Source organism: Nothobranchius furzeri, chromosome 3 (genome assembly GCF_043380555.1).
Source record: "Nothobranchius furzeri strain GRZ-AD chromosome 3, NfurGRZ-RIMD1, whole genome shotgun sequence".
In the NCBI taxonomy this organism is placed as follows: Eukaryota; Metazoa; Chordata; class Actinopteri; order Cyprinodontiformes; family Nothobranchiidae; genus Nothobranchius; species Nothobranchius furzeri.
Window position 1 is genome coordinate 92408169 of NC_091743.1, and position 20000 is coordinate 92428168.

The 20000-nt window shown below is 45.9% G+C and overlaps 1 protein-coding gene across 2 annotated transcripts in view; it reads left to right on the forward strand.

Annotated features, from left to right (window-relative positions):
• Positions 1-20000, forward strand: part of nbas (NBAS subunit of NRZ tethering complex) — a 283815-nt gene that overhangs the window by 244381 nt on the left and 19434 nt on the right. Inside the window, exons 51-52 of one of the 2 annotated variants that reach the window (XM_054733731.2) lie at positions 11143-11290; positions 11946-12080. In XM_054733731.2, the coding sequence (XP_054589706.1) occupies positions 11143-11290; positions 11946-12080 (283 nt within the window). Of the gene's footprint in view, positions 1-10690; positions 10881-11142; positions 11291-11945; positions 12081-20000 lie in introns of those variants that run through there. The other variant, XM_054733732.2, reaches the window with a different exon arrangement.

The window sequence follows — 20000 nt, forward strand, 5'->3', positions numbered from 1 at the left end:
GCGCCTCAGTCCTTACCAAGCCCCGCCCTCCTTATATACAATGAACGGAGAGTAGCTGTAAGTTAACTGCATGTTTACTATCAGAGCGACCAGTGCTGAACAATGTGTTATCATTTTTATAGAGTTATTAAATGAACTGCTTCAGTCCTAACGTTCACTCTGAGGGAGTTTTCCTCTTCACTGTCGCTACATGCTTGCTGTAAAGGAGCAGAGAGCAGACATTGAGGTGGTGGATACCTTTAAGTACCTGGGTGTTCACCTCATCAGTAAATGAGCTGATCCAACAACACAGATGCTCTCTATAGGAAGAGCCAAAGCTGCCTCCACCTCCTGAGGAGGCTGAGGTCCTTCAGAGTAAATTCCCAGCTGCTAAAATCCTTTTATCACTCTGTGGTTGGCTCTGTTATCCACTCTGCTGTGGTCTGTTGGGGTGCAGGCAGCTCTGACCGAGACAGGAAGAGACGTAACAAGCTAGTTCCCAAAGCTAGCTCGGTTCTGAGCCGCCCACTGGACTCAGTGGAGGAGATGTTTGAAAGCAGGATGCTGGGGAAGATGACCACTCTTAAAAATCCCCTCCCACCCACTGCATCCCACAGTGGGGACCATGGACAGCTCCTTCAGAGGCAGACTGAGACATCCCAGATGTAAACCAGAACGCTACCGTAGGTCATTCATCCCCTCTGCAGTAAGAGTGTAGACCTCCTCCGTTTAACTGGTACTGGCGTTATCCTGGTACACAGTACCATCAATGCAATACTCATTATGTGTTCAGTACTCGTCCAACACCAGATTTACACAGTGTGTCCGTGTCTATTGCAGTATGCTGCATAGTTATAGAACCTGCATAGAATCCAAGTTTATTCCAAGTTTTTCCTTTTTTAATTGTGGTTTTTAGTGGTTGAAGGTTAGAAGAGAAAGATTGATGCGGAAGGAAGGGTGTTTCATCAACGATGGAACATGTTGATGCATCAAGGAGAAAAACCTGTATGTCTTTACAGTCGTTAGCATTCATGCTTCTAGCATCAGCATCTAGCATAGCATAGTTTATTTATATAGCACGTTTAAAATGCAGCATGGGAGCTGCCCAAAGTCTGCAGCGTTACCTCCTCTTCCTCTTACTCAGCGCTGAGTTTACTCAGCAATTAGCCTACTTTGAAGCCCAGAAATTGATTTTAACAGCTCAGTAATCTGTTCTCGACTAACATAGAAAGCGCACCGACCAACTTCCAGACCGAGATGATTTAACTCCAGTTTAGCAACACGCTCAAGTCACATGACTCTGTGGCTGCTGCGGCTTTTATCCCCCTCCCCGACACAACTGCGGGGTCCAGATGCTCTCCATGTTCAGCAGCAAAAACCTGTGTGAGCACCTGTTTCTCACTGATGAACTCCTTCCTCAGCTCAGAGCCCGACCCCACAGATCCAGGTCTGGCTGGAACAGGTGAGCATCACAGGAAATGAGAGTGGAGAAAACTGGGGCTGAATTATTTTGGTTTTATTAACCTTTTCTGCTCCAAAGCATGAAAGTTAGTAGGTGAGATGTTGCATTTTCATTTAAAACAATTACTCTTCATCCATCAATTTTCATCCGCCTATCCGCAGTCGGGTCGCGGGGGCAGCAGCCTAAGTCGAGAGGCCCAGACTTCCCTCTCCCAGCCACTTGGGCCAGCTCCTCCGGGGGAATCCCAAGGTGTTCCCTGGCCAGGTGAGAGACATAGTCCCTCCAGCGTGTCCTGGGTCTCCCTTTAGGCCTCCTCCTGGTTGGACGTACCCGGAAAACCTCACCAGGGAGGCATCCAGGAGGCATCCTGACCAGATGCCCGAGCCACCTCAACTGGCTCCTCTTGATGTGGAGGAGCAGCAGGTCTACTCCGAGCCCCTCCCGAATGACCGAGCTTCTCACCCTATCTCTAAGGGAGACCCCAGCCATTCTTCGGAGAAAACTCATTTCGGCCGCTTGTATCCGTGATCTCGTTCTTTCGGTCACTACCCAAAGCTCATGACCATAGGTGAGGGTAGGAACGTAGATCCACCGGTAAATCGAGAGCTTCACCTTCTGACTCAGCTCTCTCTTCACCACGACAGACCGGTACAACGCCCGCATCACTGCAGACGCAGCACCGATCCACCTATCGATCTCACGCTCCAGTTTTCCCTCACTCCTGAACAAGACCCCGAGATACTTAAACTCCTCCACTTGGGGCAGGACCTCATCCTGACCCGGAGAAGGCATTCTACCCTTTTCCGAATCAAGACCATGGTCTCAGATTTAGAGGAGCTGATTCTCATCCCAGCTGCTTCACACTCGGCTGCGAACCGCTCCAGCGAAAGCTGAAGATCACGTTCTGATGAAGCCAACAGGACCACATCATCTGCATAAAGCAGAGACCTGATCCTCAGGCCACCAAAACGGATGCCCTCCACACCTTGGCTGCACCTAGAAATCGTGTCCATAAAGGTTATGAACAGAATCGGTGACAAAGGGCAGCCTTGGCGGAGTCCAACCCTCACTGGGAACCAGCCCGACTTACTGCCGGCTATGCGGACCAAGCTCTGACTGACTTTTAAGTTACTGACTTTTGTTTTTAAAGCACTCAATGACCTGGCACCTTCCTATCTCTCTGCCCTGCTCACTCCATATGTGCCCACCCGCTCGTTGAGGTCGGCTGACCTTTTGCTGCTGTGCACGCCGCGGATGAGACTCAAATCGCGGGGTGAACGAGCATTTGTCCATGCTGCCCCAAAGCTATGGAACTCATTGCCCATTGGAGTTCGGCAGGCTCCATCTCTGGCGGTTTTTAAATCTCGTTTAAAGACCCACTTTTACACTTTGGCTTTTAGACAGTGACTCGTTTTAGTGTTTTATTGTGTCATTGTTTTAATGTGTTCTTAGTATTCATCATGGTTTATCTGCCTTTGATTGAGATTTTTATCCTCCGTTTTAGCTCCTTGTAATGGGTGTGTTTTGTTTGAGCCTGTGCAGGACTTTGGGCAGCTCCCATGCTGCATTTTAAATGTGCTATATAAATAAACTATGCTATGCTATGCTATGCTAACACTGGTCATACAGGGACCTAACCGCCCGCATCAGAGGGCCTGGTACCCCATACTCCCGGAGTACCCCCCACAGGGTCCCCCAAGGGGCACGGTCAAACGCCGCCTCCAAATCCACGAAACACATGTAGACTGGTTGGGCAAATTCCCACGCACCCTCCAGGATCCCCCTAAGGGTATAGAGCTGGTCCAGTGTTCCACGGCCAGGACGAAAACCACATTGCTCCTCCTGAATCTGAGGTTCAACAATCCGATGGACCCTCCTCTCCAGAACCCTGAATAGACCTTACCAGGAAGGCTCAGGAGTGTGATCCCCCTGTAGTTGGAACACACCCTGCGGTCCTCCTTTTTAAATAAGGGAACCACCACCCTGGTCTGCCAGTCCAGTGGGACTGCCCCCGATGTCCACGCGATATTGCAGAGCCGCGTCAGCCAACACAGCCCCACAACATTCAGAGCCTTAAGGAACTCCGGGCGGATCTCATCCACCCCTGGAGCCTTGCCACAGAGGAGCTTTTTAACCACCTCAGTGAGATTGGAGAGCCCAACCCAAAGTCCCCAGACTCTGCTTCCTCACTGGAAGACGTGTCGGTGGGATTGAGGAGGTCTTCGAAGTATTCTGCCCACCGATCCACAACGTCCTGAGTAGAGGTCAGCAGCACACCGTCCCCACTATAGATAGTGTTGGTAGCGCACTTCTCCCCCCCCCCCACCCCCCACCCCGAGGCGCCAGATGGTGGACCAGAATCTTCTCGATGCCGTATGGAAGTCTTGCACCATGGTCTCACCGAACTCCTCCCATGCCCGGGTTTTTGCCTCGGCGACCGCCCGAGCCACATTCCGCTTGGACTGCCGGTACCCGTCAGCTGCATCTGGAGTCCCACAGGCCAAAAAGACCTGATAGGACTCTTTCTTCAGCTTGACAGCATCCCTAACCACCGGTGTCCACCACCGCACCAGCAGGTTCGGGGGTTGCCACCACGACAGGAACCGACGATCCTGTGACCACAGCTCCGGTCGGCCGCCTCAACAATGGAGGCACGGAACAGGGTCCATTCAGACTCAATGTCCCCCGCCTCCCCTCCAACATTTTGGAAGTTCTGTCGGAGGTGGGAATTGAAGCTCCTTCTGACAGGAGACTCTGCCAGACGTTCCCAGCAGACCCTCGCGATACATTTGGGCGTGCCTGGTCTGACCGGCATCCTCCCCCCACCATCTGAGCCAACTCACCACCAGGTAGTGGTCAGTTTACAGCTCCGCCCCTCTCTTCACCCGAGTGTCCAAGACATGCAGCCGCAGGTCAGACGAAACAACAACAAAGTCGCTCATCGAGCTGCGGCCTAAGGTATCCTGGTGCCAAGAGCACATGTGGACACCTTTATGTCTGAACATGGTGTTCATTATGGACAATCCATGACTGGCACAGAAGTCCAATAACGAAAGACCATGAATTACTATTTTTTATTTATATTGTTGGTCTGTGGAAAAGCGATTTGACCTACTTTAAAACAGGAAAGATTACAGATAGAAGAATAGAAATAGAAATAAAATAGAAAATCCCTTAATTGTCCCTTAGTGGGGAAAGCTTGGTGTCACAGCAGCAATAGCATCCATTACAGGAGCAACAAAGGAGAGTAAAAATAAGAATGAACAAGAAAACATAAAATATAAACACAAACGATTCAAAAGATAAAAAATAAGAAGAAATACTGAATATATGAAGATTTTAAGGAATAAAATATTTTTAAAAAATTGAGACATAAGTAATGAATACCACTGATGTGTGCTTTATTTAAAGTCGACTTGCTCGTGTGTAACGTGGTTATTCTGCATTCAGTGTTACTGCAAAAATAAGTTTCCAAATGAAAAGTTTCAACCGTTTATATCCGTAGATAAAGGAAAATGTGCAAATTTGCCATAACTTAAAAAAAACAGAGTTTGGCCCGCAACTTCATCCCAGTTTTTCATCTTGGCCCAGTGTGAATTAGAGTTGGACACTTCTGTCTTAAGTGTTGGTGCCGCTGTAACCATCGACATACATATGGACAATGGGTTTCCATAGGCTCCAGTAACAAGTTTTTCTGCTAAAATGGGAGGTGGCCACCACCGCCATTTTGACCGTGTCACAGGTTCCGTCAATCCCAGACAATTCCGTAAAAGGGAAGAGAGGAGGAGCTGAGGGTGGGGCTGTAAGGCTGGGATCAACTGACGACACCCGGTCGAACTAGCTACAAGCTAACCTGAAGCTAACCCAAAGCTATTGCAGAGGTGGGAGCTAAGCTAACGGAGGTAGCTACCTAGCTACAACCAGAGTTAACTGTGCACAACACCAGAGCTTCTGAGTCAGAGATACGCCGGGCTGACCGTTGGGTAAAACCGGGTGGAACACAGAGGTCTCCCGAGAGCTCCACAAGCCGATAGTGGGAACCCAGCTCCACCAACATGTTATATTTCAACCCATTTTCTAAAGTGCAGCATTATGTTAAATGCACTGGGGTTTACCCTATTACATTTAAATTTCATGGTTAAACAGTACATGTTAAAATCTAAGCTCAGCTCGGCAGTGACCTAAAATACATAAATATAATTTTACTTACCGAATAAATGAGGTGGAGACTCCTTGGACGCTCTATTAGTGCAATTAATGCCACAGCAAGTCATTTTGTCCAACAATTGCACAAATAATATCCAAACAAGAATACACAAACACAGAGACTCAAAATCCCGGAGCAGTTTCCAGGCCAGACCGAGGCTCTACTGAGGCCTTTCCACGGAGCTAGCTCTGTGGTCACGTGGGTCTGATGCTCATTAATGATACAGAATTTTAGGCTTTTAATACACTTAAACAGAAGAGTGAGAAAAACATTCACCCCCCTCAGAGTTGTCATGAGTGTAAACTAGATCATTTAAACCTAAAACATGTTCTGGTACCAGGCTGTAAACATGTTTATTTCTGCTGTGAAATTGGTATTTTTAACATGGGAGTTGGAGCCATATGTGTTGTTTTCATTTTCTTTCTGCATACCTGAGAGGAGGCTTGGCCTCATCTGATTGGTCATTTGATTGTGGAAGCACCAGCCTACTTAAGCCAACACTGATTAGACTCAGGTGTGGCGAGGACTGTGGCTGTGTGTGACGGCCTCTGCGGACTGTCACTGGGGCGAGTGACGCCTTCACTGAAAACCACTTTAACTGCTGTAAATGGATCGTGGACATTTTGGAACAAGACGAAATAATAAACATCATCAGTCAGTGAGGATTTGCTCGCTTCTGACACCAGCCCCTAGTGGATGAGGGTGGAACTGCAACTTTTGGTACTTCTGGGTTGAGACCAATTTTAGAGCCGCATTGTGGGGCCTGGTTGTAACAAGTGAATCCCCCACTGTGGGATCACTAGTCTGTTCTATTCTAAACACACTGATACTAGTCAGTGACTCGATGCAATGTGCCGAGTTGCTTGTATAGGAGACTTGTTACTGATTGGCTTAATGAACAGAACTCTACTGAAATGTAACCCTACCTTTGGTGCCATATAAATAAACTGAACTGAAATTGAAACGAATCTTTTTGTCCGTTCATAACAAGGTCATCTTTCAGAAATAATCTCATGTCAGATTAGCCTAAAATACATCATTTAATGGCCGTCCTCCTTTCACGATCAGAAACGGTGGATTATTTTCTTCATCAGAACCTTTATTAATATCAAGTTTTGGACTCCAGCGTTGTGGTGACCCTGTAATGAGGTGAGGAGGCTAAGAGGGACTGTTTCGGGTGCTGAGCTGCAAACAAGGCTTATTCTTCAGTGTGTTCACGTGCACCGAGTCACAATTCAAAGCACAAATTGACTCACATTGCCCCCTGTGACAGCGTTGATGAGAACACACACACACACACACACACACACAGGTCTCATGCAGCAGTTCCCCTCCCTCCTCTGGTCTCTGGAAAAAGCAGCAGCATGAGCAGACTCTGCTTGTTCCCATGGCCACCTCTACTGGAGGTGAAGCAGCTCGTCAGGGCACGGCACCCTGGAACTTGGATGGAGGGATGCTCTTTCTCTCATTCTGTACTGACACACACAAACCATTCGGTTCTGCCTCTTTACTGTGCCCCGTCTCCTTATTCCAGACGTTTCCAATCCCTCGCTTCTATTTTTTAGCACCACACACACACACACACACACACACACACGCACACGCACACACGCACACGCACACACGCACGCGCACGCACGCACACGCACACACACACACACACACGCACGCACGCACGCACACACACACACAGTCTCATCACGCGGCCTGCTTCTATCGAGTTTGCTTAAAGAAACACTCCAGCAGCCCGATCTGACATCAGTCTTCAACCACTTGAAGATCTCTGGCTCTCATGGCGCCACCAGCGATTTAAAAGCCTCGCCACAATCCGCTCATGATCATTTTAAGACGCTGTGAGTGGAATAAAAGCACACTCCTCCTCTCGGCTCTGACTTCCCTTTCTTCCCTTGCTCTCTTTTTAATAAATAATGCACTGCTTGTCATGTTAATCACTTCCAAACCCCCAGCTGGGCGTGCATGCCGACATCTATTTTCTAGCTGCTGGAAGTGTCGGAAGTGTTTAAACATGTTAAAGAATCTGCCTTTTTTTCCATATGTTGCATTAATATTTGCATCTTGTTAAAACGGTGTTTGAATCTCTTCATGTGGTCTGATTGTGAATAATGAGGCTTTGTTGTGCACTAACTGCTACACCCGCTAAGATTAGTTGCACTGTCTTTAAAATGACTGCATTTAATTAAGAGAGACGGAAAGGTCTGGGATTTTCACTTTCATTTATTTATTTATTCCTCTGACTGATGTGTAATAAAAAGAGATCCATGAAGGTCGTGTTGGCCGAGCAGCACCTGTGTGCCGGCCTTGTTGGGAGCTAATCTGTCACTCCAGAGGCATCGTTGAAGGTCACAAAGAGCTCATAAAAAGAGCGTGTCAACAGAGTGATGCCTGTCAGTGTTGGCGGCCGATCCCGGGTGCACACACACACACACACACACACAGAGGAGAGGGATAATGCATGGCGCGGGTGTTTAATGTTAACAGCAGGAGGATTACGGTCAAACATCTTCGTGTCACGGTCAGAATCCATTAGTTCATCTGCAAACCTCCCGATCATTGCGGCTGCTTTCATGTCTGTCTCTTACTCTCATGTGGCTTTTATACTCATTGTGACGATGTATGCCATCTGGAGCACAAACAGAAGTCATCTGCTGTAATCCAGTCAGCGTCTAACAGGATTATCATCGGGTACCTCAGGACTGCGGAGAAGCTGACGAACGCCGCAGCGCTCCGACGGTTTGCCTTCAGGTTTAAATTACAACATTAAAATAGTAAAATAAGAGAAGACCGCGGTGATTTGGAAAAAGCAACGTAACAGAAAAAGCTGTTTGTGCAGTAAGGCAAGAACTACACTCAACTAATTGCAAACATTTCTATATTTAAAAACAAAACAAACATCTTTAGTCTGTTTGGTGTTGTGATGAGAGAGCTGAGCCTGAAAGCTCTTAGTCTACTGGTCCGTCAACGTCTCAACGCTCGCCATGGCCCAGACGTTCGGGTGGTGACTCAAAGAATCAGATTGCAGAGACGAGCAGCTTAAATCTGTTTTCTTCGCACGGTGTCTGGACTCTGCTTTAGAGATAGGGTGAGAAGCTCGGCCATCCGGGGGGGGCTCGTAGTAGATTCACTGCTTCTCTACATCCAGAGGAGCCAGTTGAGGTTAGGATACCTCCTGGACGCCTCCCTGGTGAGGTTTTGCAGTTACGTCCAACCAGGAGAGAATCCCAATACTCACACTTGCACCCTTCAATTGTGCGATCCCAGCTATGGCTGCGAGTGCGTAGGGTGTCCTGACCCTAACCCTTCTCACCACCACGCTCCTTTTGCACGCTTGATCCACACTTCGCCCACGTCCGCATCGATGTGGACTTGGGCGAAGGGTATTACCCACAGTCCATTGCTGCGTGGGACTTTTGAGAATAATGGCTCAAGTGGCTTTTCTAAAAATACATATTTTCAAAATAAAGTTAGTTTTAAGATGATTAATGGTATCTGTTCATGCTCTGCATGTTTGTGTGAGCAGCAATGAATGTACTGTAAATACGGTCAAGAAGTTGTTTGTTTGCAAGTTGTTCATAAAGATTTGTAAAAAAGTTGGACAAACAGCGACCGGCATGCATTGCAGTCGATGGTGCAACGCTCTCTGTCCCACGCCTGTGTACTACGCATTCGAAGCCTTACCGTGCACTTCCTGGTAGGGCACAGTTCGAGTTTGGGATTGGGCCTTTGTTCCCTTTTGTGTTCAGACAGCACAGACATACGTCCTTCCCCATGAGCCCATTGTCTAGCGTTATCCTTTCTTCAGCAGCCGAGTTCATCTCTACCCTTTGAACTCTACAGAGTAGTATGGTACTTAAAATATCCCGACACAAAATCAACACACGGCATTTGAAACTAGTTACCGAGCCTTTGCCACGGTTCGTAGGGTTATTTTATGTTTTCAGGGACTCCTGACTGCCGGCTGCAGGTTGGAGACACACACTCTGGGAAGGGTTTCTGATGGACTCTCGTGTAATTACATTACTGACACGTTCCTGTTTGTCAGGTCACGCTGGAATCACGGGTCTTGATTATGTCCTTAAATGTTTGCGATTCATTCATGTTGCGAGTTTTCTCACATTTCTCCAACTTTTGGACTTCCTCACATGAAGCTTTAGACGCCTGCAACGACTCTGTGACTCTTCTGGGAGAAATGTGTGTCACACAAATGCTCCCACATGTCCATGGCCTAGTGCGTTCACATCTCCAGCAACACAGACCGAAGCCGTGCACACACACCGAGAATCGTCTCAAATCGTTCATGGAAGTTTGGAAACTGTCCTTCAAGCAAGAAGTTACTGTCAACGGCCCGGTTAGGTTCTGGTTCTAGGTTTTCTCCACAACACACACACACACACACACTCACACACGCACACAGACACACACACACACACACAGACACGCACACACACACACACACACACACACACACACACACACACACACACACACACACACACACACACACACACACGCACACACACACAGACACACACACACACACACAAAGACACACACACACACACACACACAGACACACACACACACACAGACACACACACACACACACACACACAGACACACACACACTCACACACACACACACACACACACACACACACACACACACACACGCACACACACACACAGACACACACACACACACACACACACACACACACACGCACACACACACAGACACACACACACACACACAAAGACACACACACAGACACACACACACACACACACACACACACACACACACACACACACACACACACACACACACAGACACACACACAGACACACACACACACACACACACACACACACACACACACACACACACACACACACACAGACACACACACACACACACACACACACACACACACACACACACACACACACACACACACACACATCTTAGGGAGTGTTAGGAGCTCATGTAAGTTATCATCTTCACGTTTGTCTCTCTTGTGCAGCTCGAGTAAAAACCTGCAGTGAGACGTTGCTCTGGGGTCACGGCCAGGAAACAAACTGCTGCTCATTTCTTATTCGGAGCGTTTTAAATCATCGCTGCTGATCTGCGGAGGGAGATGTATCGGACCTCTGTTTACAGAGACGTGGAGAACAACACGGAGGGAAGCGGTTATTAATTAGACTGTATTGATTTTACACATAATGCATGATGGAGATGGCACACTGCCAACACTTGAGTGATCCAGCAGCAGTCCACCAGTCATGTTTTAGAGGAGTTTGTGTGTTCGGAGGAAGTGCCAAGGCTATTAATTGGCGTGATGTGGCGTGGCTGCGGTGCTGACGTGTGCTGCGTGTCTGCTCCTTTGCTTTGAACTGAACTCTTTAGGACTCAAACGCTCTTGCTCTGCCTTCAGTGTTACCAGTTTGTCTTACTGTTCATTCTGGTTGTTGACAGGGCGACGTCGGAGCGTAACCCATGGGTGATGCTTGCCTCGTTGCTGCTGACCCGCTGCCAGGGGTCAGAGGTCACATTAGACCTGGGTCAGCAGATTGTCACCATGGTGAGGTCGCTCTTCAACACCAAACACAAGCTTCCTGTGCAGGTAATATGAAAACAACAGTCCTACGGTTCTAAAGTGTGGAATATGATGTTGTAGACTGAGAGCACTAAAACGTCTTTTATCTTTGCTTTGGTTCAGTGCAGCAGCAGCGTTTTAGCTCGTATCGGACTGCAGGAACCTAAACCCACAGCTACACGTTAGCATCAGCTGGGTGCTTTTTACAAAACACACATATTCACCAGCCCTGTTTCATATCTGACGTCCCCTAATGCTGTTCACGGCCTGCTGAGCACCGCGCGAGCAGTAAGCCACTCATCCTGTATGTCTGAGGCCAGCTGACTGATATTAGTTTAGCGCTAATGCTATTCATTGTGAGTAGGCTAGTGTCTGCCTGGCTGTCTAATATTAGAGGGTGGGTGGGGGGAGGGAAGGCCTTTTACTCTGCTGTGAACAGCTTTAATTTGAATCCGCTGGAATGAAACCGTGGGAGCATGAGGGAGTCAGATTGCGTTGTGTCATCCATACGATACGGGGTGGGACCGGATCTCAGCCCGATGTGTGTTTCTGTTTGTGCATCAGCCCTCTTAAAGCTATTGTTTCTACACGCCATATCCTCATCGATTAACCTTCTTTTTGTTCTCCTCCCCACGTCTCAACCCTTCATTTCATCCCTTCATCCCACCCCACCCTCCTCCAGTGCATCCGACACACGGCACAGCTGCTTCTCCAACACCAGCCGAGCCTCCTGCAGCCCGCGCTCAAGCTGATGTGTGAAAGCGGTGACGAGCAGCTGCTGCAGCTGACTCTGGGTCAGATCAATGACATGAGTGCAGTAAGTGTCGAGTAGAAGCCGATGCTGAGTAGTTTAGTTGTATGGAGAGCAGTTTGTTCATTTATTGTGTTTCTCCTAACATCAGAGTCCAACTGGGGAGGGCTGGATGGATAAAAATAATAATAAATAAATATAATAAGTGTAATAATAATAATAATATAGTCATAATATTAGTAGTAATAATGATAATAATAATAGAAACATAAATAATGATAATAATTCATTTTGAATTTAGTGTTGATTATTTTAATTTGTCATTCAGGATTTCTATCCTGAACTATTTTTCCGTCGTCTCTCTGATTTTCAAGAAAGTGATAAAAACGTCTCTTTAGACATTTTTTCCTTTTTTTCCCATCAAAAATAATTTGAGGAGAATGAGCACTACTTAAAAAAGTAAATATTCTTTAAGATGATCACATTTTCTTGATTTGTTAAAAAAAATCTGACGGTAGGATAAGCTTAGCTAAAACTCTTAAAACAGGTGAATAAATCTAACGGTTAGATTAAGCCGGTTAGATTAAGCCGGTTAGATTAAGCCGGTTAGATTAAGCCGAGTTAATTTTGCATACCCCACTGGCAGATTTTTTTACTCCAAACAAGAAAATTTGATCATATTCAATAATATTTATTCACTGTAAACCCGGATAAGTTCACTGAGCTCAACATTTCAGGAAACCGATTTCGTAATAATTCTTAGGTTAACTTGCCCAAAAACTATAAGTTCACTTAACTTAAAATATATGAGCTGAATAAAATCAACGCATTTAACTAGTGGGGCTGTTTTTGTAGATGAGACAGTTATTTTTTTGACCAAAAGTACGATAAAACATCTAAACAAGATTTTTTTTTACTTTCTTGAAATCCAGTATTTTCAGTGTAGTGTTTACCACCCAGATTGCAGAATGAATCCCTGACTGTTTCTAAGAGCCACTGTTTAGAAAAAAGCAGATTTCTGTAGTTGCCTCCAAGTCGTTCATTCTACTTGTCAACAACGGCGTTAAATCTTGATGAAATTTTATCACCGCAGAAACATTTGATGCGGTTTGAGGAGCCACAATATCAATTCTCTTTGCTGTAGAGAGAATAATCTAAACATTGAAATGAGCCAGCGTTCATCCAGTTGTCAGCACTTCTTTTAGTTGTGATCCATTTGGAAATGTACCTTCAGGTAAGCAGGTAATCTTTGAAGAACGTGTGGTCTGCTCTCCACACTTCCTTCCATCAGATAAGCAGTTGTCACAAAGTAAGTCTCTCAGACCCTGCAGACCCCTCTCCCTGTTCCTGGATCAGATAAGAGCCAGCCTCAACATTAACAGACAGCGGTTCTATTAAATGAAACGATTAGGCTCCTGTTTCGACGGACCTGCTCTTTTACCGCCGTGACGAGGAGAATGGAGCCGTGGGAGGTGGTGACAGAACCCGTATGTGATTTGAAATGTGGGAAAATGAAATCAAGCGGAAGAGAAACGGGTGTGAGAAAGGAGATGACAGGGAAAAGACATCGACGACGAATGTAAGACGATGTAAAGGCGAGAGGAGCCTAACTAGGCAGCGTGCTGTGGGTTGTAGTAAAGGGGTGAGTATTTATCGTCTGGTTGCAGCTCCAGCCCGTGTCTGAAAGGTGAAAATAGATTTTTCTGAGTATTTAAAGGAATCGGGCTCATTTGTAAGATTCATACAGAGCAGTGGCACTAATGTGTAACAGCACCAAACTAATAATTGTTTAACCTTTGCTGTGGCTGACGTGATGACGAGCGGGTTTATCAGATTCATAGTTTTTGTGTTTGGATGAACAGAAAAAGGGATCAAGATCCCCAACGGGAAGTCAAGATGTTGAATCTCAACCACACCAGGCATCAGTAACACGACTGAAGCTCTCTTTACTCGTAATTTTCATCTTTTGTTTTAGTACATATAGTCTTCAGTTGAGATGTGTTACCCTGTGAGTTTATTTTATCATATGTGTAATAAAAGCTGGTCCCAGGTTAGGAAATTACCAACATGCTTTGTAATCCTACACCCTAAAATCTGCACTTTAATCTGATTCTTTTAAATTAGCAATTTATCAGCATGCCTCCAGTAAGCAGAGCTTTCTTTTACTGAGACAACAGAAACCTTACAGACCAGACATGATTGCTTTAAAAGACAAAACAATGGTTTAGTAGGAAAATAGAGTAGGCATCTCACCGGGCTGCAACCAGGGGCGCCTCCAGAAAAGTTTCATAGGGGTGGCCGTGGGGCTAGAGAAAGTTTTGGGGTGACACACCAAATTGATCCTCGTGGTGTCTCTGGGAAACTTCAGCCTGTACTGATGCAGTAAATGCTCCTTTATTCATTTTCATAAAAAATCAACATGGGTCTAGCACACATGAAATTTGAGACCCCTGTGGGGTGGCCAGCAATTTTCTAGAAGTGGCCACGGCCACCCCTGGCCACCCCTTGAGGTTGCCATTGTCTGCAACAAACTACGAACTACATTCAGGAACTTTCTAAAGTCCTCAGATGTATTAGCTGAACATTTTCTACAAAAAAATGGCAAAATACCCATGACCCATTTGTACAAGTCATCACGTGTAAACAGGTTAGATGTAACACATGCAGAAATGTCTGACCCCGGCTTTCCACCGGAGCCGTCAGCAGCGCGTTACTGCAGCAGCACGTCATAGCTGCTGATAGGAACCGCTGTGGTCAACAGAACCTTTTCCACCGGAGCCGTCAGCAGCGCGAGTCGGCCGCGTCTCAGGAGCAGCATGTCGCAGCCTTTACACGCCGGTTCTATTTTCTACGCGCGACGCCTCTGAAACGGGTCAAGTTCCACATTTTTGGGGAAGGAAAGACAGGAAATCAGACGCGGAAATGGAGAGAAGCTCCCGAGATTTTCAGAATAAAGAACGTACTGCCTTCCGGTTGCTTTACTTTAAAAAAGGTTACTAACTGTGCGTCCCCGTGAGAAGTTATCACCTAGCTAGCGGTCTCCTTTGTTTTTCAGGTCCGTATTGGCGATTATAACACGGACAGAACATAAAACACAAACCATGTTGTAGTTTTCTCCTGCTTGTTGTTGTGTTTACTGACGAAGTCACTCGTGTGACTTTGTGCTCGGTCGGTGACAGCTGCTCCCCTGCTGCTTCGCGTCTCGTGGGAGGGGCCAAGCAGCAGCTTACGCGAGCAAGACGTGCTGCTGCAGTAACGTGCTGCTGACGGCTCCCGTGGAAAGCCGGGGTTAGAGATGTGTTTCAACTCCAGGTGTTGTGGGAAATTCCTGGGAGGGAGAAAAGGGACCCAGAGGAACGATGGTTCGGACGTCTTCATACAAAGACGTCAGCATAGCTGCTAGAATGAGTGACAGCACTGATGAGCACCAAAATGCATCCACGGCAAACATTAACGATAATGGAAACAGGCCTTATGCAATCAATTCTGCATGATTCCAGCTGAAAATCTGCCCAATTTCTCACAATGTTGTGTGTCCAACATCTCACCATCAGTCACAACCCAGTGAGCAGGATGCTGTTAAATTTAGAGCCTCAGTCACAGATCTGAACACTCATTCACACTATTTATGATTTGATGCCAATTTGCACATTTTGGTAAGTGAGTCCCTAAGACCCGTGTTGATGCGCAGTCTGAATAAGAAACGGGAAAATCAGAGAAGGGATTATGACGAGAAGTGTGTCACGCTGCTTTGGGAAGTGGTCTAGCTTCTGTTTCTTCAGAGCTTTAATGTACGGAGGCATGTTCAGAGCTGCACAGAGAAGAATCCATCTAAAGATGTTATCGGCACAGACGCAGAGAAATGAGTTTACATCTAATACATCTGATAAAGTCATGGTTTGATGTAGAAATGCCTGCACGTTTGTCGAGATTTGACTTTTTAGCTGTTGTGCAGGGAGTTGTAAAAAGGGTTCTGTGCAGGATGATCATTTTAAATGCCTCAACCACCATCACTCGTGCTCTCCGTTTTTCTTAGTATCTCTCTTCAACCTTTTAAAAAGCAGTAATATATGTTTTGTGGAAGATAAAATGGTTGGCAATGGATCAAAATTGGACTCATGTTGAAAAAAACAATATGTCTCTGGTTTCTTAATTAAACTGGGTCTATTCGTGCATTTGGGTTGACTTTTATCTCTCGAGGCTTTTAAAGGACTCTCAGTGAGACTTGTTTTCCGTCCTCACACCATTTGAAAATATCTTTTTTACATTTTCAGTGCTACTTTTGGGGGGTTTTGGCTCTGAAATGCCCATAGAGCTTACGGACTAATTCATTTTAACATAAAAGAGAGAATGAAACTCTGCTCCTCCTTTTTCAGCTAATCGGTTTGTGTGAAACTGATGATGGAAACATGGTGAAACCAAATGACAAATCTGTCTATAGTGGTAATCCGTATTTAATGAGGATATGTTCTGTTCAGTCTGAATTATTCATAATACTTTGTGTCAACAGTTTGCAAAAGGCTTTATTTATTCTATGGAGTCGCTTTTAGTACCATTATTTAGCATATAATGAAATTACAGATGCATCTCTGGTTTGTACAACGTGATCTCAGTTAAGTCACACTGTAGCCAGAGTCCTCTTACTGTTTGGTGCAGATACTAGTGGTGGTACTCCAGATCTCTCCGGTGGTACTCAGAACAAATTTTAGCAACAACTATTTGCAAGTAAAATAAGCTAATTAAACGCTATGAGCTGAACTGTGATGCAAAGCTAAAAAGAAGAGATAACAGAACAAGAGTGGCTCACGCAAATTGCAATCTTGGCTTCAAATTAAAAGTACTCTAAACAGAAGTGCAGTGGAGGGGATATGCTGAGAACCCCTGTGGAAACAGCGGTGGATGGCAGCAATTCGATGTGCCATGAGCTGCTGGAACAGCACCACTGGTGGAGTCTCTGCAGGAGCTGGCAGCAACTAAAGGAGCAAGCTTGTAACATTGAAGCATGGATTTAACAAGTCTTAAAGTTCAAACATATCCTACCCCTAAGGCCCTTAGCCTGACCCCATCCCTTTATCCTACCCCTAAGGCCCATAAACCTGGCCTCATTCCTTTATCCTACCCTTAAAGGTTGGTTTATGCTTGACGCGTCCGCGAGGTCCGCACGGCTCCGCGCAGAAAAGTTGCGTCATTTTAACAACCACGCCCCTCCACCGCGTCTCTGCACGGCCCAAGATTTCCGCAACGCGCACCTCAGAAAATTTCTAACCACGCGGACGGACGGACGCAGAAAAACATGGCGGACCGGCAAGAACTAGTGTGGCAGAGGTTGGTAAATACAGACATTTGTATGATTCAGCTCTCAGAGATCACCGTGATCAACATGTTGTTAATAATTCTTGGAGAGAAATAGCTCGCACTGTCAGAAAAGACGAGAACGCTGTTAAAAATGCTGGAATGCCGTGTTGTAAACAGTAATTTCTACTTCTACTATGGTGTAGTGTTGGATGCATGCCGTAGAGCTCCATGCTGCCCCCTACAGTTTGGGAGAATATTGGCTCACCGCAGAGACGAGCCGCATGAACCATAAACGCTGCGAGTTGTGAAGCGCGTTCCATCCACGAGCCGCATCACCAAGCGGAAAGTGAATGCGTCAAGCATGAACCAAGCTTTAGGCCCATAGACCTGACCCCATCCCTTTATTACTACCCCTGTGGCCCAAAAATATGGCCTCATTCCTTTATCCTACCCTTAAGGCCCATAAACCTGACCCCATGCATTCCTTTATCATATCCCTCCTTTTTTATTACAAAGCACAGCCCTGTTTGGGTTTCACCCACCTGGGCACATGCATCCACAAGACATAACCGTCTCATTTCACCTTACACAGCACATCTCAACTCAACACGTTGATTGGCGATGGCCCCTCTGCAAAACCACCAGCACATGCACTTTCCATAAAGCCAGAAACCAGGTGCTCAAGATTGGACCTGATCTCGAGTGGGCGTGCACACCTTTGGTTTCCATACTAAACCTCGCAGAACCATCAGGGGGATTCCATGGAAAACTATCCCACAAACCTACCCCACTCTTCATGTATAACGAAGTACCAACATATCAAATCATCCAGAAATCAAACTAATATGAGTGAAAATTTAATCTGAATCTTTTTGTCTCTCCTGCTTTCAATTAGGTTTCACAGCATTTTGAGTCTCATGGAGAAGGACAGCACTCAGAGGGTGTTTTTATCAGATCTACAAATAACCCGCGCTTGTCAACAGCCACAGAGCAGCAGCCATTAGCAGATCAGTATCTCAGGATAAGACGTGATTGATTTTTAGCTCAGCTCGGGTCCACCACGGATGTGGTTAATTGAGTGTTTTTACCTTTCAGTTCGTTCAAGCGTTTCATTAAGGCGTGCTCTTTTGTAAAAATGTGTTTCACTTCTTCCCAACAAGCTGGAATCACGACGTGAAATACCACCCATAATTTATTACGACATTAACGAGCCAGAAGTTTTGTCTGTCTACGCCGCACAATGAAATGATGACAACAGCGCTGGTGATCACATAAAAACCACATGCAGCTAACGGGTGGTTGGCAGCTTTTATCATTAAAGCGCTGCCTTCCATAAACTCTATAGTATCCAATGCTGTAGATTACTGTTCACATTGTGTTCTCCACCATCAATGCATTTTTAATACCAATATCCTCCTGAGATCATGATTAGACCAAATTAATTATGAAGATTAGTTTTTCATTAGAACGGAGTTACTGAAAACAGCTTTAGCCGTTGTCGGGTAGGAGCTAACGTTGTTTATATACGTTGTGTTGTTTTGCACCAGTGTGGTAGATAAATAGGTTTTTTGAGCTCCAGTGGAGGAGACCACAGTACTTGTTGAAGTATTTAAAAGGAGAGGAGAAGAGTAGGAGGTATATGTTTTTTATTTATTTATTCATTTTAGGAGAGACAAAGAGGTAGCAGAGCGGGTAATGAAGAATAGGATGCATTCTTGAAGCAGAAAAATGCAGTGTCTTTCTTTATTTCCTGTCTTCGGCAGCAGAAACGCATCCAGAGTTCAGGGTAATGCCTCAAAGTGTCTCCTGATTCTGCTCCTTCCCTCTACTGCTCCTTTTGCAGAAGATGTATCTGGAGGAGAAGAGAGGAGCTAGTCTAGCTTAGTGGGACACAAAGACCTGATAAGAAATGGTCTGCTATTATGCAAAATTCAGCACAGTAATCCCAGACTTCCTGATCCCCAAGCTAACCACATTCTTCTTGATTAAAAACGTCCTGGCTGGGCGGCCACAGCAGGTGAAACTAGGCTCTTGTTGCCAGATAAAGGACCTGTCTCACCACCGATTAAAGGCAAACTTCCGCCTTTTGATTGACAGCGCAACAACAGAGCCAATCTGCTGATAAAATCCAAAAATGTTAAACGTTATCATAGCGACGCCCACTTGGAGCTGTCAGTATAGACAGATTTACAAAAAAAAATGAATACAATAAAACAGAATGAAAACTTGTGAGACGTTTTTGAGTCTATGGATGCATGGAGGGACAGGTAATATGTCATATAGGGAGCATTAGTCTCCTCCCCTTCCAGTTGGCTCATAGGTCCCGGAACAAAGACAGACTCGGGATCTGTGAATAACTTTTATCCTCTCATAGACTCCCATTCATTTATTGGGCAGTTGGGTACTCATGGTCCAAAAGTAGATGGATGTGACCTAGGCTTTTTTAGATTTAATTTTGCTGACTCTTGTGGATGAGCAAGTGACGAAATGACAAGGACTCCAAGCTACGGTGCTATCTGGCATTCATTCATATCCCCAGTAGATCTTGGCACATGAGTGGTGCTCCGTTATTTTTTCCTGTTTTCATTGATCCAGCGAGGACGTTAGCTGCTCAGACTAGCATTAGCTGCAGTTCAGCCTAGCGTTAGCAGTTGTTTGGCCTAGCGTTAGCAGTAGTTCAGCCTAGCATTA